This window comes from Pseudochaenichthys georgianus, chromosome 6, assembly GCF_902827115.2.
Source record: "Pseudochaenichthys georgianus chromosome 6, fPseGeo1.2, whole genome shotgun sequence".
NCBI classification, from domain to species: domain Eukaryota; kingdom Metazoa; phylum Chordata; class Actinopteri; order Perciformes; family Channichthyidae; genus Pseudochaenichthys; species Pseudochaenichthys georgianus.
The window spans coordinates 36,373,816-36,398,518 of record NC_047508.1 but is presented as its reverse complement, the minus strand read 5'-3'; the positions used below and the strand labels follow the sequence as shown (position 1 = coordinate 36,398,518).

At 40.1% G+C, this 24,703-nt stretch overlaps 1 protein-coding gene across 1 annotated transcript; it reads right to left on the bottom strand.

Moving 5' to 3' along the window:
* Nucleotides 1-1,628: 1,628 nt before the first annotated feature.
* slc6a13 (solute carrier family 6 member 13) lies at nt 1,629-24,390 on the bottom strand. Its single transcript, XM_034085140.2, has 15 exons — nt 24,280-24,390; nt 19,038-19,256; nt 17,842-17,976; nt 13,581-13,721; nt 10,455-10,536; nt 9,871-10,003; nt 9,349-9,483; nt 7,357-7,460; nt 7,016-7,140; nt 6,661-6,773; nt 6,097-6,234; nt 5,322-5,424; nt 4,926-5,026; nt 4,501-4,671; nt 1,629-2,839 (listed from the first exon to the last, which is right to left on the bottom strand). Exons 1-15 carry the CDS (start codon nt 24,284-24,286, stop codon nt 2,675-2,677), a joined length of 1,872 nt encoding a protein of 623 aa, XP_033941031.1. The 5' UTR covers nt 24,287-24,390; the 3' UTR covers nt 1,629-2,674.
* Nucleotides 24,391-24,703: the final 313 nt, after the last annotated feature.

Below are 24,703 nucleotides of genomic sequence, written 5' to 3'. Positions count from 1 at the left end.
AAAATATAATATTTGTAAACCTGAAGAGTCAGTGCCAGTGCCTCACCAGCCATGAACCTCACTGCAGAATCGTATAGACATCTAAGTTTGTTGTGCCCCACCACTTTTGTACATATAAAAACGCCACTGTGTAGGTGTGTGTGGTACAGACTGTGCGTGTGGTACAGTGTGTGTGTGTGTGTGTGTGTGTGTGTTCCTTCCTGATTCTTTTTATGGCGCGGTTCGGATGTCTGTCCTTTTTTACTGCAACGTTTTCAGAAAAAAACAAGTTGTAATCATTCTTCTTGTTTGTAATCTAAAAACAGCCAAGAAACAATTCAATATAACAGTATTCAACTTTTCGGAGCTGCTCATCCCACAAGAGGCCCTCCACACGTTGCCTTTTGTTTTTGAGGCTGCTGTATTGTTGTCATCTTGCTGAAGAAATCTTGTCCTCAGGGAGTTGCAGCACAAACATCCACACCTCCTTAAATCCTTTTGTATTGTGATGAAAGGGAAAACATCAAACAGCACCGAGATTTGCATAGCTTTTCATACCATGTTTACTTTCTAAATAGTTGACTTTCTTGAAGGAAATATTTATTAATTAGTCCTTAATATACTTCCTAATTATCAAAATGTGTAACTTAAACTGAATAGAGTTTAATGTTGATGACAGTCTGGTAATATCTTGTAGTTGCTGTAGTTGAGGCTTTTGAATCTTAAATTCAATAGTGCACAAAGTCATTAACTTTTAATATTTTAGTTTAGCAACAGTCTTGCCTGTTATTACATCAAATAATTGATTCTCAGAAGCACAGTGCTTCACTCCAGAATTCTGCTTATAATACTTCACTAAATCTTAAATTGAGAGATACATTCTGTTTTATCGCCACTACTGAATCTTGTCAGAAGATTAAAAGGGAATACCCCGAGCAATTCACAATCTTCACAGAGATTTCCGCACCTTGAGATGTGAAAACACGACAGCTCAAAGCTGATTTCCCAGCACCACTGGATATAAATAACCTCTTTAAAAGCAACAGATTTGTTTTGTCTTGGAAAACATTTGTCCTACTTTATTCAAGAACCCTGCTAATGACACACAGCCTGCCGATGAATATATGACTAACAAGTTTACATCAACATTTCAAATGAAAATACTCATTTAGAAACAAAAAGCAAGTCCAGACATACATCATTGTGTGTACAGCATAGTTTTGTCTATACATTTTGTGTTATACATGTCTACCATAATCATTGAAAGTATGTCATTATGGAACATACATTACACTAAGATGGCAAAACTCACAATACTTAAAATCATTTTTTAATGGAATAAAGGCTCTAAGAAACATTAGACTTTTAAATGTTGTTCAATCACCACAACTGCCTAAAGTTAAAATATATATCTATTTTATTATAATATACATGGTGCAAATTAGTAATGCGTTTAATGTGTTGTGTTGTGTAATGTGTTGTGCATCAAATCAAAAGTTTGTAAAACAATACATTTTCTTAGCATCAACGGTATCCTAAAACCCCCTAATACTTTAAAATATTACCTGATAGCAAGTGAGATATTAGGAGGATTTAAGATCATGCATGAATTGAATATCAAACTCCATATCCCAAAAAAGACATACATATATTGAAATGTATATTTTAATTAAAGTGTTTTATATTCATTCATAAAAAAAATCATTTTTCATAGTATATAAAAGTTATATATGTAAAAGTAGTCCCTAGTGGCAACACATGATCATATACTCATTCCAATATCTAAAAAAACACATTCATTACTATCCAGCAGGAAAAGAGAAGACGAGAGAGATGTTCATTTTGGAATACAACCCTCCTCTCAGCGTGCTTTGTTCATAGTATTAGCAGCACAGCTGTCAACTCCAGGCACTTCACATTTTAAGTTTAAACAATTCAATGCATTAGAGATAAGGCAAAGGTGACTAAATTAAAATGTCAAAAATCTGAATATTGAAAAAAAGCATGTAACATTCATGCAAATCTGCATTGTTCTGCACCAGAAATATAAACATATTGAACAGCAACAATTAGTTGAATTCTACCAAATATACATTTCAAATACTTGCTTTCTCAAGCATTGGTTATTATTAGTATGATTTTGTTTTTTAATTAAAATATGTAACATCCTGAGATGATAACAATCTTTTTATAAACAGAGCTGTCAGCGTTATTTAATCTATGGATGAAACACGCTTGCACTCTATATGCAGAAGTTCATTCAAACACACAGCTTTTTATTCGTGTGACACCTCCGCAACAGATAGCTGGTATAATCAATAAAGTAACTGGAATGTCAAACAAGCTAAACATAAAAAAGGCTTCCTCAGAAAGCAAACACAATCAATGTAAATTCTTAGCCACTGTGAAACAACAATGGCTGCAATTTTCAAGTGTAAATATGACTCTGCTACTGGCAACAAGATGGTACCCAAATAATTGTTACTCTTTAAGTAAGAACGCTGACGCCGTCATGCTGTTAACAACGGAGAAAAGCTCCAGCAGCAGATCAGCAGTAACAGGTCAGGTGACTCTTAAAGTCTGCGCTGTGTCTGGTGAGGTATTGAAGGGAAGTTGGGATGGGGCCAGACAGAGTGTCAAGGCTAAGGAATGACCTTTGACCCCATTCAAGGCTCTGAAACCAAACCTCATGTCTCTAGCAGTTCGACTCCTTTTCATCAACGGGGAAGTATCCTTCCTTGGTGGGAGGTGATTTCTGATGGAGGCTGTCGCCGTCCGCTGCGAAGATGGCCAGCAGCCTCGCCTGCTCCTGCTTCGACTTCGGTAAGTCGATGGAAGGAGTTGTCAAGAAAACGAGGCGCTGTGAACAGAAGATGTGTAAAATGTAGGAAAACTTACTTTATGTCAGTGATGCGTTTGAAAAAACAACGAATATTAATTTTAAAACCACATATTAACTGCAATATATAGTAACCAACATCAATCATTCTCATTAAAATGTTATTATTTACAATATCGAAGAGATTATTCAAGATCAGTTATGCAATACATGGAAGCATACACACTTTTAACCAGGAGCATTGTGGCTCTTTGGCAAAGTCCCTGATCACTAACTGTTGCTTAAAAAACAAACAGTTCATGACTCTAATTGACTTGTATTTATCAAAAGGGAAACTGGCTCCAAGTACAATATTGACACAGTATAACCTTTATAAAGTTGTTAAGGTTAATGGGAGCAAACAGTTACATATTTGCTTATCCAGGAAGTACCAATCTGTGTCCTTCCAACCAAAGTCCGATATTCCCCCTGCTTTGATCTCTGTTAGGGTCTCCACCAGCAGGGAGATATGTCTTTAGCTCCTATACAGTAGGTTACAGTATGTTCAGCTTTTTGCTATCTTTGTTTATGTGCCATTTTGTGCTGAGCTGGTAGTGTTTACAGTGGAAAAAAGAGAGCAGTGAGACTGAACCCGACCGTAAAGCTATGAAAGCAAAGCAATAAGCTATGATGATGAAATGCTCCTTGGAAGAGCTGCAGTATTGGGTGATCATCTCTGTGGATTTGATACTAAGGCCCCGGCCACACGGGGACGAAAACGGCTAAACGCATAGGATTAACGCAAACGCAAAAAAGCTTCCGTCCACACGCCATAGTCATCCGGATAGTGTCTGTCCACACGAGACCGCTCCGTTTAGCTCCAACCGCTGGAGAAGCTGCAGTACATGCAGGAGCCTGTAGGTGGCGCTGTAACTTCCTCCACAAAAGCAGCGAAGAAGCATGGTTGTCATGGTTGCCCTTCTGTTTATTCTCCGCGGTGGGGGCCGAGGGAACCGGGCAGAGTTTTTCGCCAGTCAACGTGTATTAAAGTTTAAATCTTCCGGACAAAATTATAAAAGTGCTGGTCAAAGGTCTTCTTTGTTATTTATTGAGCTTTAAAACAAATGAATAACGACTCTATAAAAATAAACATATTTATAACTAGTTTAGGTAGTTTGAGAGGTGTCTTCGTCCTGTCAGATTAGACTTCACTCGCGTTTAGGTCCATATCGAGAGAAAGATAAATAATCTGAATTCAGTGTGCAGTTTACTTTGACGCGGGGGTGAGCAGCAGAGGTGGGGAGAGGCGGGGCTATTGCCTCATCATTATCAGAAAATGATCGTATAGGGCGTACACACGGAGCCGTTGGACCCCCCAGAGCGTTGCGTATGCCGTTCTATCCAACTTGGGACCCGTTATCGTTTCCTCAGTCATTTAGTGCCGTATTCGGTCGTCCTCGTGTGGCCGAACGGTCTATATGACACTAAACAGTAACGCAAACGACCGTTTTCGTCCACGTGTGGCCGGGGCCTAAGAGCAACCTATTTTACAAACACATAATCATGTGATCCATTACCAATACAGAAACTAAATTATGCGAGCAGCTTTAACACAATCCCAATTATCTTTAATCCTATTTTTCGTTTCTCTGTTTACTCTTTTTTATTTGCACCAAGGAAATGGAGTTTTTAGAAAAACGTACCTCTCTCAGGGTTCCAGGGGTTTTGTACAGTTTCACTGCAATCCACACGGGAATACACAGCATGGAGGATAGAGCCAGGACCCAGCCTATCCCATTGCCCCACCATGGGTATACGTATTCATTGTTGTACTTCAGAGGTGAGTACTTGATCAAGGCGAAAGCAAAGGTTCCCTGAACACAGAAAGAGAGAGATTTCACGCTTCTGTTTGGATGCACGTTGATACAACACTACTGATATTTAAAATACTACTAAATAAATACAAAATCACTGATAATAACCATTAATCTTAACTTCAATGCCTTTTCTGATAGCTTTGTGATATTTTGCTAATTCAAATGGTATTTTCCACGATGGCCAGCAGAGGATGCTCATGCTTTAAGAGAGAAGTGTGAAAGCATGCATATTGAAAATGAATGAGACCCACAAAGCAAGTTGCAGGGGTGAAATAGAGCCAGCAGTATTTAATGACAGGGCTGGGCCGGTAGCCAATCATGTCCTCAATGTTGTCGTAGAAACGGTCAGCACCTGTGATCAGGGGGAGATAAAGCAATTACATCAATATCAAACAATCATCTGCAGCAGAAAGGTACATTTCATGACTGCTTAATAAAGAAGTCTACTTAATTGGGATTCTTATTATCCCCCAAATAAACCAGCTAACAAAAGATAACATGTGAAATACTCTCAGGCTCCAATGTGAGGAAAAAAGTAGATTGGTCGTGATTGGCTGAATGTACTGAACTGTTTACCGGGATGAATAGAGCCTTGTGAGAATAAAGCCCCTTTATGCATTCCCAAATAGCCTGCCGAACACTCTCACCATAAATCCAAGCAATGCAAACAGTCTCGAATATAGCCACGAAGAGCAGGCACATCCCACTGGCTGCGTAGTAGTCAAAGAGCTGGAAGATGTACATGCCACCCTGTAGAGACAGACATGGGTTAATAACCCGATAAGTATACAAGAAAAACGGAGACTCTTTATCCTATGCAGGCCAATCATCCAAGTGTAAATTGGCAGTTCTATTGCTGAAAATTGAAAATACTGAAATACACAATACACACTTATAGTAACACTTGGTTTGACAGGAGGAAAGGCTCTGCTTTAAAAGTGAGGGTTTAAAGGAAACTGCAATAAGTAGAAATAGGCAGTTTCGTTTCTAAAATGAGTTTGGTTTGTTTTATGAATTGCAAAGACAAGAAAGTCTTTACCTAAGTGTAAACAAAAGGCCCTAAGATGCCACCAGTGCAACCGAGTCAGCATTTATTATCTTATAGCATGTTTTTTTTAATGTATCTTTACTATGATTGCCCAATATTACTTTGAAAAATACAGATTGTGGTGCAACGGCCCTCGGCCTAACTGCACTGGAGGCTCCCCACTGTTCTGCTTATTATCCCTAAACACAACCCGGGAGATGAAGAATGAAGTGACGCGTCATGCACAAACACTAAATGTCTGAATGCTTATTCTGAAATCCGGTTTGAAATAACACAAACTAGGGGTTTCCACCTTCTCTTGTCTCCTTGTGGCAAGATTACAAGCTTAATGTGTAATCTTGTTATGTCAAAATAATAACACTAAAGTCCCAAACCTCTGTCAGCATGATGAGCCCAAGGAGGAAGGACACCACAGCCACTGCCAGGATGAAGAGCTCCCTGCGGTTCTTACGCCGGAAGGTGGAGGGATACATGTCCACCATGGCTGTCACCAGGCTCTCCACACACACAAACTGATCAGGAAAGACACAAGAAGTAGATATTTGTATATATGAGTCTAGATATGTTTGTTTTTACATGTGTGTTGCTGACTTACCCAAAACATTTACAAGAAAACTTAAATGTAAAGAGATCTGTGCAAATTGGCCTTTATAAATATTCAATGCTGTTTTGCAAGAATTATGTTTACAATAGAAATAGTGAAATGTAGCAATCTCTGTTATCTCTGTTAATAATAATAATAATAATAATAATAATAATAATAATAATGCATTACATTTTTTTATTAGAGTGCTTTTACAGGTGCTCAAAGCGCTTTACAAGTACACATATTAGACATGTAAGAGTCATTACTGCGGACATTACCCACGGGAGCAAATGCAGGTAAAGTGTCTTGCCCAAGGACTGTTGTGTGTGTGAGGAGCATATGTCGGACTCACTTGACTGTCCAGTCCCAGAAAGACAATCATAATGAAGAAGCAGCAGGCCCACAGAGGAGGATACGGCATCATGGACACAGCACGAGGATAGGCTATGAAGGCCAAACCTGGACCTGAGTTAGACAGATTTGAAATGTCAAAGATGAGATTTAAATAACTATAATTGGTCATACATGCTCAATGGAATGTTATGAAAGTATCACTAAACCATAGAGGCCACTGACAGGCTGAGGAAAATGAATTATGACTCATATCTTTTAAAAATAATTTAAATCAGTCGAACAATAAGTCTCAGACAGTCTGTAGGATATCATACATAACAGTCGTACCTAATACGGTACAAATAATAACCAACCAGATTCAGCAACTTCTGAGATTGGCACGTTCTGCTCATAGGACATAAAGCCCAGGATGGAGAAGATGGCAAACCCTGCTATAAAACTGGTGCCACTGTTCAGGAAACAGAGGGACAGGCAATCCCTGCACATAACACACAGAGGGACATGTTATGATTAGAAACTGCATGTGGTGAAGGGTTAAGAATGGTACCAAAATTGTACCAATCATATTGTCAACGGTGCAATAATGGCAGTATAAGGATGGAAAAACAGGTTACATTTCACTCTGATGACAGAATAGAGAAGTATTGTTGGGCAGTTGATAGAATTGTTAGTGCATTATGATTTCAGTCCTTACCTGTAGCAGTTGTTGTTGTATTTGTTGTAGCTTCCCAGCGCAGTGAGACAACCCAGGCAGATGGCATACGAGAAGAAGATCTGAGTTCCAGCATCCATCCATACCTAAGGACAGAAGAGAAACAAGATAAATGAAACGGTGAAAAAAGGGGAAGTATCCACACTTTATGACAATTCAATGCCTGGAAAAACCCTCAAAAAACATTTAAAGGTGGGGTAGGTAAGTTTCAGAAACCGGCTCGAGATACACTTTTTGTTGTATTCCATGGAATGCTCTTAACATCCCGATAGCAATGAATATCTGAAGGGCTTTGACAAAAAATCCATTAAAAAATGTTATCTGTCGAAGCCGTAATACTGTAAAAAGTACAACCAATCATTTTAGCCGGGCCGGCTAAACGGATTGGATGGCCTACCTGCCTGTCAGCCTTCCATCGGGGCACAAACTTATCTCGTGCCCTCATTGGTCATGTGCGCGTTCGTGTGTGTTGGAGGAGGGGCTCTATAAGGAAATGGCAGATTTTCTCCGGTTGTGTATTTTCAAATTCTAGCGATCTCGAGCCGGTTTCTCAAACTTACCTACCCCACCTTTAATGTTTTAGTTTTGTGGCTTTGTTGACTTTGAAATGTCCCTTGGATAACATGTAATGCTGAAAGTATAAGAGCCAACTTGTAAATGTTTATTTTTAAGAAACACTGTACATGTATTCAGACTGACTGTATTCATGTCTCTGTTACCAGACCAGCTTCCTTATAAATTAGTTGTCACGGCTTTATGAGCTCAGACACACAGAATAATAAGGAATGGAGAAAAAATGACAGGGCGATTTTTATTAGCAATATAAAGGGGAAAAGATTCAAAACAACTACTACATAAAGTGTTATCTCAGACAGCCTCCATGTACTTGTCATATTTTAAGAGTTATCGCCAATCATACCTTCTCATCTTGTAGAAGACTCACAAAGCATCTATCAAATGTCAAAACTCTTTACCCACACAGCGACGTTTTTATCCATCTCCGTCGCCCCGAGGCATAAAGTGAAGCACTTTCCGCCCTCTTTTAACACTTACTCTCACTTCAAAATTCAAATGAGGTTTTTCTTTATGCTTGCAATTCTGGCAGAGTGCTCCCGGGGCACTGGGGCATGTTTTAGATAGTTAGCAGCCAGAACTGAAGATCCGATTGACTGGTGGTCCAACCAACAACACAAGCTCTGGACACAACACGACACAAAGGCAGGTAGTCCCAAAGCACAAACTGCACCAGCCTAGATTGTCTTGGCCTGCACACACAGAACTTGTATTCATCCCCCGAGTCCGGAGAGGGACTTAAGCGGGCCCCTCTTTTAAATGTTCACACTGGTTGCAATCTCGCGGCAAGGAAAGAAGAAATTGTAAAGTCCCTGTTAGCAGCCCATTTCTAAATCCTTTCTCTTTCCCTCAGCAGTGATAAGTCCTTGGCAATCTGCTGGACACATTATTAAATGACATTGTCTGCTCTAGACAAATTGGCGACGGTGTTGTTTGTTAACCTGCTTAAAGTAAGCTCGGTTTGAGTTCAGTGCGAGAGCAGTAAGTAAGACGTCCGAGATTCACACATCCTGTGTCAATAAGCCTGCAATATCTGACTTTGTTCCCCCTGGGAAGAAGCTTCGAAACAAGCTGTGAACACAACACTAATGTTGTTTGGACAATTTAGGTTGATATTGGAATCCTGATAGCAGAGCGTAATCTTCAGGGAGTGTGGGATGACGAGTTAGTTTGCCTTTCTCTGAAACATTTTAGTAACTCAAGTTCGTAAAATACGATGTCTAGAATTGATATGTAGAGCCGTTTTTCTCAAGGCAATACTCTAACAGTTTTTACCAATTTTAAGATTAGGGCATACACTTATTTCGGAAAGCATTTAAATGCTGATTTAAATGAGATCATCGTCTTTTTCAGTGTTAGAGTGAACGCTCATTTATGTATGTCTGAAATGACATTCCCTACCTGTGGGTCAGACAGACGTTCCAGGTCGGGGTAGAGGTAGTAGGAGATTCCTATGGAAGCTCCTGGCAGCGTGACCCCTCTGATCAGCAGGACCACCAGCATGGCATAAGGGAAAGTGGCTGTGAAGTAAACCACCTGCCGGGACATAGCAACATGTTTTATTCAGACGTGCCTACAAGACGTATACAAAACGACATTCTTCCTTCTCAGATAATGTTTTATGCTAAATGTAAATGATGTTTACAAGTGACAATGTTTAAAAAGTGTTTGCACAAGTTGAAGCTTTACTATTTATGTTTGGTATGTTGGATTTTTAGTTGTTACGGGTGTGTCTTAAATTGATAACACTAGCTGCCCAATTGGTGCATTATTAATTCCTTCTGCAACTTTAATCAACTCAACACTTCCTGCATACAAATCTGATTTAAATAAGGATCCTACCACGGAATAAGCTATTGTCTACTAATACTCTCTTTTTCCCATGTGAATATTTAGCTATTATATATAGACGAGAGGTTTTACCTTGCCAGTAGACTTGACTCCCTTCCAGATGCAGAAGTAGCAGATGACCCACGCTACGGCCAGACAGATAACCAGGTCCCCATTCAGAGAGCCAATATCATGAATACCTGAGGAAATTCTCAGCACCCGTCGCCTGTGACACACACACACACGCACGCACGCACGCACACACACACACACACACACACACACACACACACACACACACACACACACACACACACACACACACACACACACACACACACACACACACACACACACACACACACACACACACACACACACACACACACACACACACACACACACACACACACACACACACACACACACACACACACACACACACACACACACATTAAGTATTTTCCTCTTGTCCTAGAAATTAGCAATTCAAAAGACCTTGTAGTAAAATTACAATACTTTGGAACCAGTTGTTATTGTTGTATCTAGTCTAACAGTCATACATTTAAAAAAACAGGATGTAATTCAAGAATAAATTGCTAAAGTTAAATACTTGTGAACTCCTTGGCACCATAAGGCCATTTGAGGACAAGACCAACAAAAAAAGAGGCACTTACTCCCAGAACTCAATGACAGGAGAGGTGGTGTTCTCATGGTGATTGATGGAGCTATTCCCCCTCTGAAATGCCATACAAGAATCTTGAATGAAAAGAAAGACAGAAAGACATTCAATGCTGTGAAGAAATCCAAGCTTGTCTGTTTCCAAGTTACACACAGGCAACCGAAACAATGCCACCTCTGAGGCGAAGGAGCGAAATGGTGCAAGAACAGTAACTCCATATAAGATGAAATTAAACTATGCATTAATTGAATGGTGAAGGGGAACGCCAGGGGAAAAGGTTTTAGGTAGTTTAGAAACAAACACCGCTAAAAATGTATAGCCATGTTGACGTGATGTAATGTACCGACTGTGTTTACAATCTTAGCTTGAGGTGTTATCATGCTAACATATGCTAGCTTGCACTACAAAAAGTAAAGCTGGAGTTGATGGAATAGCCAATCGCTTTTAAGGTAGTACAGTATTTGTTCATAATCCAACGTATTGGGCAAATACAACATTTGACCTGAAATATTGCGCTAGATGAAAAGTCAGGAAATCATCAAAGTTATTACAATTAATCCTGAAAGGGAATTAAAGGTCCTCCTGACAATCCATCCAATAACATTTAAAAACATCAACTTTATGATGGCTCAAGTCAGGGATGCAAACTCATCAGGTATGGAAAAGGTGACAAGGATCCGATCCCCCGACCCCACAGAATATCGGCTTTAAAATGAGGAATAACAGGATGTTAGCCGTGAGAACAACTAAAGCAGCAGTTAATAATAACAGAAACGCTAAAGAGTCACATCTAATAGAAATATATAAAAGCATTTATTTTAATTGTGTACCAGTCAGTTTATCATTTTGGCAGCACTGTTGACCATTTTGAAAATGTATTTCCATGCCTCTGTTCAAGGCTTAGTCTTTCTATCTTTATAGCCACTGGTGTAAAGTAACTAAGTTCATAAACTCAACAAGTACTATACTTGGGTACAATTTTGAGATACTTCAATGTTTTGCTATTTTGTTCTTCTTCTCCTCTACAGTTCAGAGGTACATGGTGTACTTCTACTCCTCTACAGTTCAGAGGTACATGGTGTACTTCTACTCCTCTACAGTTCAGAGGTACATGGTGTACTTTTCCTCCACTACAGTTCAGAGGTACATGGTGTACTTTTCCTCCACTGTTACTTTACAGATGTGAATGAATGATGTGAAATCTAATCAAGTGTTGAATCAGACTTTAGTTCCACCTGGAGTAAATCCACAAGCTACCCTGCAGTATACAAAGTCATTCAAACTAGCTGCACCTTTACCAGCTTTGAGAACACTTTCATGATCAATCATTATAAAACATATCAGATATATTATTCTGAAATGGATCAATCTGCACAGTGACTACTTTTACTGTCGCTACTTTCACTATATTTTGATGATAATACTTTTCTACTTTTAATTGAGGAACATTTTGAATGCAGGACTTTTACTGTAACAGAGTATTCCTACACTCTGGTACTTCTACTTTTACTCAAGTACAAGATCGGAGTACTTCTACTTTTACTCAAGTACAAGATCGGAGTACTTCTACTTTTACTCAAGTACAAGATCTTAGTAGGCTACTTCTACTTTTACTCTAGTACAAGATCTGTGTGCTTCTACTTTTACTCAAGTACAAGACCTGAGTACTTCTACTTTTACTCAAGTACAAGATCTTAGTACTTCTACTTTTACTCTAGTACAAGATCTGTGTGCTTCTACTTTTACTCAAGTACAAGACCTGAGTACTTCTACTTTTACTCTAGTACAAGATCTGAGTGCTTCTATTACTCAAGTACAATATCTATACTTATACCACCTCTGTTTATAGCCTATGAAAAAAACTATTAGAAAACGAAGCCTAAAGCTAACGTTAGCAGATAGTGACAATGTATGCTAGTTAGCTAGCTCAACGATTCATGAAATAATATTGCGACAGAAAAAATGTTCAGTTCACATCATGCTCTGCCGCTCCGACAGGGAGCTCTGCTCTGAACACCTGAATGGCCCGTTCTAACAGCTGTTCACCAGCGGTCCAGTCTGTGCCACAGTGACTCCGGACCGCACAGTTAATATTAACGAACGCACCCGTAGGTAATGTAGCTGCTGAAGCTAGACCCTCATCGCGGAGCAGCAGAGCCTTATTATACATCCATGAGCAGAGCCGACAGGCAGGAAGACTCGAGCACACAGCTCGCGCTTCATTATAATATATACAAAAAGAACACCATGCGTGTATGATGGCACATAACAGGTCGCGGCCGCAGATTACTCCGGGTCCCAGACCCCCCCAGACCCCCCCATACCCCCCATACCCCACAAATATTTCTATTGCAGATCTACATGAATCACACAAACGATCTATTTTGGATTCAAAACGGTGAATTTTGCAGAAAGGTGACAAGTTTGCATCCCTGCAAGAGGAAAAGACAAGGAATTAGTATTCATTATTTTAATGTCATGGCAATCCATTGTTGTTAAGATATAGTCTGTTAGTTAGTCTATGTGTTGGAAAGACAGATCACCGATCCATCATATAGTTAGAATATGTATTCAACCCTCCATAAAGCATGCACAGATGGAGACATGGCTACACCTGATTAATGTGTTTGTCACAGTATTTAGTGATGTTACGTATTGCGCCGAGGCTTCGGAGCGTGTGTCGAGTAATCCCCGATGCTTTTTGTGAAGCTTGTATCGAGGCTTGTATTGTTTTGGGTAAGTGACGTCATCGATGACAAACGAAGCCTCGCTGCCTGTCGATACCACGTGACTGCTTCAGAAAGCGATTCAGATCGGTTGAACCACAACGCTCATAATACCCATGGATGTATAATAAGAACTATATTACCCCTCCTGTACCCGGGCCCGCTGGTGACACGATGGAATTAAGAGAGCTCAGACCCTCACTTATATAGAGGTCGGAACATGTCATAAGTATAAATAGATACAAGCATAAATAAATGTAGGAATAAAAACATGAATACATACAGGAATAAATTGTATAAAGTGTTTTCAGATGAATTCAGTGTGTGTGCTGTGGCTCAGCTGGAAAGCAGACGGCAGGGTCCCTGGTTCGAGCAGGTGTTTTCCTGTGGCTCACCTGTGTTCCAGGTGTTGTTGCAGGAGGCCCAGGGCAGATCCCAGGTGAAGGAATTGGACAGGTAAAAGAGGGCCCAGGCTAACACCACAATGTAGTAGATGTTAAGCAGGCCAACAATCACCTGCGTGGCATAACCCACACCTGGAACAAACAAAACATCAAGTTTATGAATCAACTTTTCAAGTAAACTGAAAAAAGATGTTCAGCGATTACAGCATTTAGTCAAGCAAAATAACACACTTTTACAAGAAGTCTAACATACAACCAACCTGAACCAGGCCTGAATATGATACATAAATGGCTGTGTGGGACATTCATTTATATAAAATAAGTAAACAATATTTGTATATGTAGTTTAGATGTCCAATACCGCTTTCTGGCATGCAATTGGTGAACACAAAAAGAGGATAGGCCTACAGGGTAATTATTGATAGCCAAAATGGTTGAGCGTTCATTATTTTAAAAACACATTGGTGGTCCAGAGGTCTATGGATTGGCTTTTCATGCAGGTGCTCGAGGTTCAATACCCAGGGGAGGGGCGTATTTTGTCTTCTGCTATGCTGATGTTAAATCTCTAGAAATTGTCCCCACCATATTGTCTGACAAAATGACGCCCATGCTACAACAAATATATCACCTCACCTTAGGGCTGTCCCGAATACCATTTTTCGGGCTCCGGATATTCGGTAGTAATCAGCAGCGAATATTCGGTGCGGAGAGATTTGTATTTTTTTTTAATAAATTTTTTTTTCACATTTTTTTTTTTTTTCCCAAAAGGTTTCATAACACGCTCCGAATCCGAGACACCTGACAACACGCTGTTAAGCAGAAGCGCAGAAAGAGCATACTATTACGATTTATATGTATTTATTGTCTCAGTACTCGCAAACATTAAAACTAAATGTGTCCTCTGCATTTAACCCAGCGCAGCACCCGGGGACCAAATCTGGTTCCACATTCCGTCTATAACATTTTACAACCTGAACAGTCAAACAAAGATACAAAACACATATTTCAGCTGCCAGCTTCATGTTGCTGGCATTGTCGTGGACAACGGCTACTCGCTTATAATTCGGAATGGCAAAGGCGTCCGCCACTTCTCCAAGCTGTTCTGCAATATTTACTCCCGTATGGTTTACTTCCATTACTTTGGTTTCCAAAACAAAGTTACAGAGTTTCCACTCGCGAGTTATGAAATGACAGGTGACAGCCATATACGCCTCCATACGCACCGAGGTGGTCCAAATGTCCGTTGTAAAACTTACGGCAGTTGAGTTTTCAATCTGAGTTACAATTTGGTCTCGGTGATCGCTGTACTTCAGAGACATGGCATCTAAAATACTGGAGCGTTTGGGGACAGTGTAGCCGGGCTCCATCTTCTTCATTAATTTTCTGAAGCCTTCGCCTTCGACTATGTAAATGGGTCTCATATCCATAGCGATGAAATGTACTATGGCATCTGTTATCTCTATCTTTCTTTTCTCCGTTATCGTTTTTTTTAACTGTAGGGTCTGCTGTATTGTTGAGGATGTTGATGGCTGGGATGCGTGGGGATGCACCTATGGCCACAATGTATTATTAGGCTGAGCTACTCAACTTTATGCCAATAATTGCCTTAGCCCCAGATGTTCCCACATTACTCCTATTATTTTCACTATGCTGATAAAATTAAAAAACTAATATAAAAAAACAATTCGGTTGCTTGCTTGCAACTATTTTCCAAGCAAAGTAAGTGCACGTTTTTATCATGTTTAACGTTACTGTTTAAACGGCGGATAAAGCAGCTTCATCATGGCAACTTCACAACAGCTAAGCTAAGCTAGGCTACTACTTACTAGGGTTGCCAGAAACTGACCATGATCAAAATCGATTATTCGGCAGCCCTGGCGAATAATAATGTTTTCTTTACTGGAACATGTTTAACAGTACAAACAACAAACAAGCATGTCATCACAACGGCGTGGCCTTGAAGTGAAGTTGGTAATGGCCGGCTGTGCTGCGTCTTTCTCTGTAACCTCTTTGGCTTCGCACTCAAATGCGAACGCATTGTTGAGGTTGAGCTGTGATAGACCAACGTCTTTTCGCAGAGCTTGCATTTAACTTCCTTTGGACTTGTAAGTTCGAAGTAGTTCCACGAGGAGGAACTCTTTTTACCTGCCGCTTTGTTCATCTTTAGTCGCACGTGTGAGGGAGAGGGGGGGTGGGGGCGGGGTCGGTGTGTAGCGTGCTGCTGCAGCAGCAGTCTGCTCTGCACGCAGGCTTCCTCCAAGTTTACAGTAAAACAAACTGGTGGTGTGACCAATGACAATTATTAATACTATTACTATTATTAGCATTAGTCTATATTTTGGTTGAACCTAAGCCAGAAAAAAAAAAAACATAAATAATAATAAATAAAATCGATTTTTAAAAATAATATTCGATTATGGAGACTGTAGCGAATATTCGAATAATCGAATAATCGCTGGCATCCCTACTACTTACAGCATCCAGGTGACTTTTCAGAGTTGTTGTGCCACCGTGGTAGGCCAGTTTCTTATCACATATTTGGCACACTGCCTTCTTTTTACCGTCGTCCAATTTAAAATGGTCCCACACAGCTGAAGTCTTCGGCATTTTATGGGTGAAACGAGGTGAAGCGAGGTGAAGCGTGCCGTTTGCGTTCGTGACTGTGAACAGTGAACGCAACAGTGTCAGGAGCACAGGCTGAGATTGTATATATTTCCGCATTTTAACAGTGCAATTCAAAAGTATAAATATAGTATAAGAATATGGCAATTCGCCTTTATTAATAGCATACATTTAGAAAAATATATTAATTTGTTTGAAAAAATATTTTATTTTTAAAAATATTTTTTTGTTTGGGAAAAAAAAAAAACGAATATCCGAATAATGAAATTGAAACCCGAATAGTTGGCCAACGAACGAATATTCGAATAGTCGAATATTCGGGTACAGCCCTACCTCACCTACTAATTTCCCCCCTCTCATGTTTAACCCTTGTGCAGAGTTGGGTGTTTTACCGACAAAAGTAATATTATTACAGTAACGGGTTACTGTAATAATATTACCTTTGTCCAACAATTCCACATGTCCTTCACAATAAATAAGCCCCAGCCATTGAGTTTCAGGTTGAACGAAAATATCCTTATTTTTTTTTTTATTCATTGAAAATGGAAATCGGGTCAATTTGACACGAACACCACACAAGGGTCAATCCCTCGGTCCCTCCCGGAACGTTTATCTTTGTTTTCGTCACTTACGGGACTCTTTTCGGCCGAACACCCAGGAGCGGACAGGTATGTGTTTATGCAAAACAACTCACGCCAATGTTCGCCAAACTAAAACAAAGTGATGTCGACGTGAAAGTTTAGAAGCTTTTTTAGCAAACGAGTGTGCAAAGAGTTAATTTGTCGAGGCTTCATGCACACACACAAAGAGTGTCGAACAGGCTGATATGACCTGTCAACAATGTGATAGTTGATAAAGCCTGCTAAATTCCCCATCATTGGAGCAACTCAAAAATGAAAAAAATCCATGTCATCCATTTATATTATGAGTCTATTCCACCAGTTAATAGGATTGCATAAAACAACTGTATACTACATTGGCTTGTGAGTTATGCATCCAATGTTTGCAAATCAATTATTTGTGCATTAAAGGCCTCATAAACCATGTCAGGGTTGCAGGAAAAGGTGAATTGGTTACAATTGTGTGTGGTTTTATTTTCTTACAAGACTATGTCCGTAATGAAACTGCAATGTCCTCAGAGAGACTGAACAATAACTACATAAGGCTACTTTTCCATATCAAAGAAAACATGTATTATTCAGAGCAGTCACATAAATGGTGCTGATCAACAAATATTGCTACCAAAATGTGGTATTATTGATGTGCGTAGTTAAGCTGTTTGTTAAAAGGGCAAGAAATACAAGAAAACCAGCTATGAGACGCTAAAGCCAACCGTAACGCACTACATGTACACTGAAAAGAATATGAGCACACAGATCCTAACATATCGGAAATTCCAATCCCACATTGTTGTGAACATGTATAGATGTTGTCACAAAAAACGAACATGCATACTGCAATAAAATGCATACTGGGATCATTAGATCATTACATTTGAACGTTCTAATCATCATGAAGATGGATGCTTCCGCCAAGTCAAATAATTGTTGGAAGTGCATGCTGTAAAGCTGTAAAGTGTTTCGACAACATTAAACATCCATTTAATTCTATTTCTTAATAAAATGGGTACCTTCAAATAACGGGCAGATTTTCCTCCAGCAGGTGACTCCTCCCTCACTGGTGAACTGACCCAGAGACGTCTCCAGGAAGAAGACCGGGATCCCACAAGCAAACAGGAAGATGAGGTATGGGATGAAGAAGGCCCCTGTATAAGCACATAGATTAAAGGAACAGTTCACTAGTCTATTACCTTTCCATTACCATTCCTTACATTTATTATAGCGCTTTTTCAATGACTCAAAGCGCTTTTATATATACACACATTACACATATATCATACATGCAATGGTCAGATACTGTGGACAATACCCACAGGAGCAAGTTCAGGTGAAGTGTCTTGCCCAAGGACACACCGGCTTTACAGACGCAGCAGCGGAGTAGAAGATACTGATGCATTAATTTAAGGTATTGTAAAGAGAATATTTAAAGATATAAATTGTCAAAATCTTATGCTGGTCGAATAATCTGAAATCATTCATGTGGTTAACAAGAGAATGACACACTTTTACTGCCTGTCGGACATAACTGATACAATGTTGTTATTGTTTATTTGTTGTCAGTGAGCTCTCTCTTATCAGCCATTAGCCACACCTAAACTAGCTTCCCAAATGAGTCTGGCTCTTTTCTGTGAACTTTGACCCTCAATGGATCTCCGTGGAATAGATTATATATTAGCGTGTGTATTATCTCCTCCTAACTTAAAGGTGGGGTAGGTAAGTTTGAGAAACCGGCTCGAGATCGCTAGAATTTGAAAATACACAACCGGAAAAAATCTGCCCCTCCCTTATAGAGCCCCTCCTCCAACACACGAACGCGCACATGACCAATGAGGGCACGAGATACGTTTGTGCCCCGATGGAAGGCTGACAGGCAGGTAGTACTTTTTACAGTATTACGGCTTCTACAGATGACATTTTTTTATGGATTTTCTGTCAAAGCACTTCAGATATTCATTGCTATCGGGATGTTAAGAGCATTCCATGGAATATAACAAAAAGTGTATCTCGAGCTGGTTTCTGAAACTTACCTACCCCACCTTTAAATCTATTATTTTTAATCGGAAGCTTAATTGTGCTGCTTTACAATTTCAATCAGTGCAAAGTTGGAACTTCTGGAAGACTTGTGTTTGGAGTAAATAAGATATGTATGACTGAATACAAAAGCTTTTGTGTTAAACATGCCAGAGAGAAGTATTTGAGCACTCACCTCCTCCATTCTTGTAACATAGATAGGGGAAACGCCAGACATTCCCCAGGCCAATAATTTCTCCGGCCACTGACAGAACAAACTCGATCTTGTTGCTCCACTGACCCCTCTCTATCAACTTATCCTCTGTGCTGGGCACGATGTCCAGGGGTCTGCTGAGCCCATTGGAGGGCTCCACTTTGGACATGTCCTCCGTGTCCTCTGTGTCCTCCGTGTCCCCTGTGGGAATAAAGGGAAAGAGTGGAAAAGAAAATTACAAAGAAGTAATGTTGCAAATGGCATTATCCTTATTTCATATATCTCAAGAGGCATAACTGATTCCTTGTTTTCAATTGAAATTCCTTTGACAAATAATTAAGGACACAATCTCATAGTAGAAGTTCTAAAGCGCTGTTTGTAATTTATTTATTTCAAAAAGTTACTATTTATCTGAATAGCAAATAATTGAATTCCATAACTGGTGATGATGTCAACTGAAGACATCTTTAAATGTGGTAAATGTGAGCAACATCTGTTAAAGCTCGATCCTTGTGTAAAACAAGAACTTAAGTAACTAGAGATGTCCCGATCCGATCACGTGATCGGGGATCGGAGCCGATCACGTGATTTTCAAAAGATCGGAATCGGGAGAAAAAAATCGGGGATCGGGATTTTTTTTTTTTTTCATAAAATATATTTATTATTTTATTTAATGTTACAAAACAAAAATGACCATGTTCACGTCTTAAAGTCATCCTGAGGACTTAGTTGTGGTTTAAAATTACACAACATCATGTATGTGTTGCTTTCTTTGGGCTTGTTTTCATAGACCTGGTTGCTTATTTCTCTGAAAGCTGGCAACAGAGTGGGCGCAGTGTCTAATAGTAGCAGTAAGCTAACGAGAGGCTACGTTCAGCTGGTGACTCGGGAGTCGGCACAGAGAAAATGTCAGGAGTTTGGAAGTATTATAAAATTGAAAGCGAAGGCAGTGTAACAGCCAGATGCAATGTTTGCAAGGCAGAGGTTCCGCGTGGTGGAAAGAACAGAGCTACTTTCAACACGACCAATCTAATACGCTACCTGAGAAACAAACACCAACAACAACACGGCGAGTACACAGCGGCCACTCAGGTAACGGCACTGAAACAACCGACACTTTCAGAGACTTTTAAAAGGAAAGAGAAACTGCCCCAGAACAGTGAAAAGGCCAAAAATATAACAGCCAAGATAGCTGAATTCATAGCATTGGATGACCAGCCGTTATCTGTTACCTTTTTTTCTCTTAATGCATTGCATAAAGATCGGATCGGGAAAAATCGGTATCGGCAGATTGTCAAAATCAAATGATCGGAATCGGATCGGGAGCAAAAAAAGTTGATCGGGACATCCCTATAAGTAACTCATTTTGTTTGTTTGTAATGCAAAATTGCTTTTGATAGGATAATGTGATCTGACCATATCATCCCAATATGACTCAGCTGACATGTTCGTTTTAGAATACCTCTTTTGTTACCGTTCACACAAAGCAAGTCATGAAAAAGTAGGCAATGTCCGTAATGAAACTGCAATGTCCTCAGAGAGACTGAACAATAACTACATAAGGCTACTTTTCCATATCAAAGAAAACATGTATTATTCAGAGCAGTCACATAAATGGTGCTGATCAACAAATATTGCTACCAAATTATTCGTGTGTGTTGGAGGAGGGGCTCTGTATGGAAAAAAAAGTTGATTTTTTTAGACTTCATCATCCAAAATTATTTGAATAAGCTCAATTTGCTCAGTGAGCCTAAATGTGCATCCTATTATAAGGCTCCAGCTAATTAAAAATGAAGCTACCAGTCATGCATACTCTCAAAACGGAAAAACATGAAATGAAACAGAACCAGCTTCAAATGTCACAATAGTCCTCGAGAAGCTTTACAGTTTTCTTTAATTGGTCCTTCCGGGTCAATAAATATAAAAAGGGACCTATTTGAAGATTAAGTGAAAGACCTGGAGTGAGAAGGAGGATATTCAGGACCTTGGCTAGTTCTTAAGGAGAATTCCCATCGTGTATGAAATGTGCCAAATATGCCTGTTTTTGTTTACAAGATCTAATGTTTTATTTATGTCACTACTCTTCCTGTCACTACTCTTCCTGTGTTGGATGAGGTCAGTAATGGCTTGATGTTATGTGACAACGTTAGAAGTTAGTCGAGCCCTCGGCCAGACCCTGTTTTGGGGCCAGTGTTGCTGAAATAATTTCTCTCTGTGGAGGAAACAGACAACTCACTGACTGTGCTCACTCCTGTCAGCTTGCATTAACAGGCCCCTCACCAGCCCCTCTGTCACCCTTGTAGCTCTCTCACAGGCGTGATGGCTGTTGCAGTCTCAATTCAAATGGATTGGTTGTCAGTCTGCAGGAAACGTGCTCAAACTTATTCATTTACAAGAATACGTATGGGCATGAACCTTTCTTTATCTTTCAGACATGCGCACAGACTAATGCGTTGCATATGTTGCGCGACCTTTGTCTCACGGGACCAATAAAGCTGTCTTCTTTTTTGGAGTTTAGTTCTGAAGACAACAGCCTTGTTTGAAGCCACCTTAAGGAATGTGATCCTCCTGGCAAAGAGCAGAGGTGGAGCACAAGTGTGACTCTGTGTGTGCTGTGTGCATTAGGTTGGACCCCTCTTAAGAGCCAAAAACCTCCAGCACTGAAGCCAAATTGTGGCCGGAGGTAAAAATAGAGCCCCTTGTTTTCTGGAGGTACTTGGTGGGAATGAAGTCTTGGGGCAACAAAAGCCCAAGGAGCCCCACCGCTCTCCGCTCTGTGCTGGCAAATGAGAATCCTCACTGGTGTCGCAGCCAGATCACAGTTTACCTCACTTTTTCACACTTTCTTTGTGAATGCTGGGAAGCTCAACACACGGGCCAAATGCCTCACTTCAAACAGTCCTTTTTAAATAGGTGAGACGTAATATTAGCACTATTTATAGTAACATAGTCAGGCTGAAATAATGTTCTTACATATATGCTAATAGAATAGTCACAGAAGAGGCACCGTGTGAGAAAATATGCAAAGATTAAGAATGACCTCATCAAGAAACAGAAGAGCTTTATCCCAGGAAACGGTGCCAACGTAACCTCTCTCTGAGGAGCTGTGGACTGACTGAGCAAGTGACTGGCAGAGTGAGTGACTGACAGACTGACCTATTGAAGGATTGAATGAATGTGTGGCTGACTTAACTGGACATTGAGTGCTCAGTTTTTATTCTAATAAACCAATGGCCCTTAAAACACAGATTTAGCCTTAAACTTCTTTAACATTGCCCGGCGCACAATGGACAGTCTTTCTTTATTCCATGCCATTTTCTTCCTGCCAAAACCTGGTGCCTCCATTACCCATCATGCCCCATGGCTGCTGACAGTTTTGTTAGAGATTTTGATGTGTTATCCTGTTAGTAGCCTCCAGTTTCTAGCCTCAAGCAGAGATGAGGACTTTACTATGTGCCACTCCTGTGGAGTCACACAAGGCCTATATACCACTTATTCCACATATGTAGTACCCTCCAAAACCTGTTAACAGACTACCATTTGGTAGAGATCCTCTCAAAGGTTCAACATGACTTCAAAAATAAACTCAAAAAAGCCTTTAGGTTAATTTCTAATGAAATAGCCGGTCATGCCGCTCTTAAGCTGCCAAATGGTGCACTATTGGCACGACTGGTGCATGAACAGATAGAGAATTGTGAGTTCATTCGATTTCTTTGTTTGCTCATCAACAACTGTCTTTGGTGTAAAGAAAGGTAATAAGAGTTGTGACAGTGAACCAGAACAGTACAAATGTGGACCACAAAAAAACAAAGCAATTGGGCTGAAAGAGCCTCTGACACTTTGTGGAGCTGCAGGGAACTAATGAGGTTGGCGATGATTACAATCACCAAGGAGGTTATATTTTTTTGTTTGGTTTGTTTGTCAGCAAGATGACAGAAAAGCAACCAGCTCAAATGAAAGTAGTGGAAGCGTGTAGCATGGGACAAGAGAGACCAATCACAGAGAAGTGCCTTTATCGTTCTCTGTGGGTTCGTCATTGCAAGAGACTTATTTTTCTCTTATAGCCAGTTGATTAATTGTCAAAAAAAATGTAAACTACTTGTGGTACTGTCTTTTGTTCTTATTGGTAGTAATCCAAATATATGTACATCTCTAGTTCACCAGCGTGAGTGACCTTAAGTGAGATAAGTAGAGTCCACACTGATATTGAGGTGAAAGTGGAAAGCCACAAAAGATTAAACGGATAGACTAGTTAGACATTAAAAGAGCAGAAGACAAAGGTCTTTTGGGTTAGAAATAATGGCTCCTCTTGTAATTATGTGCAGCTCAGAGTTACACATTCACAATATCCCGTACCCCGAGGCTACGAGAGTTGGATAAAACAGGCTAATGCACAACTCAATCAGTTACAGGTGGTTGGGTTCAATGTCTCATGTCTACCTGTACGCAACAAAGACAGCAGCATTTGATGTTGAATCTACATAAGGGTTTAAAATGCTACATGTGGTTGGTGAAAAAACACACAAAACAAGGGGAATGGCATACATTGTGAGGAAAATGTCATGCATATTGTCTTAAATGTTGATTTAATGTTGATATAGACCTTTTCTTTAATTATCCGTTTGAATTTCCTGCCGAAAATGTTGTCACATGTCTAAATTGGTGAGCTATTGAGGTTCAAGCAAACATTTCGATTGCAAAACAACATCCACGCTTCACGTGATAAAGCTCAGTCGAAGCCATATTCTCTGATATGTAATTAATCTGAATGCAACAATGCAAAATGAGCTGCAATGGCTTATTATATTATCTCTGCCTGAGGATGCAACAACAAGCAACTCTTGTCTTGGACCAACACATGTAATCTGCTTTCTGATAACAGCACTGGACACCATGATCCCAGCATGGAATGGACTGTGCTGCACACACATTTGCTCAAAATGAAAACAAAGTTATGAAAGTGTTGATTCTCGTGCATACAGTTCCTGCTCTGGAGAACATCGTTATGTTTTAATACCGCATGCCTTTCCTTAGCAGGACAACATTATGCATTGTGTTTTTCTCAGGAAAACTCAAAATGACAAGTTTCAAACAACAAATTCCATTGAGCCAATAAATAAAAAATTAAATAACAATGTAGGATGTCTATGAATATATCCATTGTATCTCAAAAGTAGTTTTAACTTCTATCTAGGTCACATAATTGATATTCAAATGCACTCACCTTTCATAATGACAGCCTCAGGAAGAGAGTGGGCCACCAAATACGGGCCTGCTGGCGTTTTAGGTTTCACTATATAACATTCAAGGAGGGGCGGAGATCTGAGAAACTAGTGCAGCCCGTGCAGCGAGATTTTCCCTCTCCAAAACCCCCCCCCTTCCTGTATCCAATTCCATTCAGACACCCCACACACACACACACACACACACACACACACACACACACACACACACACACACACACACACACACACACACACACACACACACACACACACACACACACACACACACACACACACACACACACACACACACACACACACACACACACACACACACACACACACACACTCACTCCCCACAGCACACTAGAGGTCTGTGCTGTCTCAGCATGGTGGGCTGATTGCGTAACCTTTTGACACACA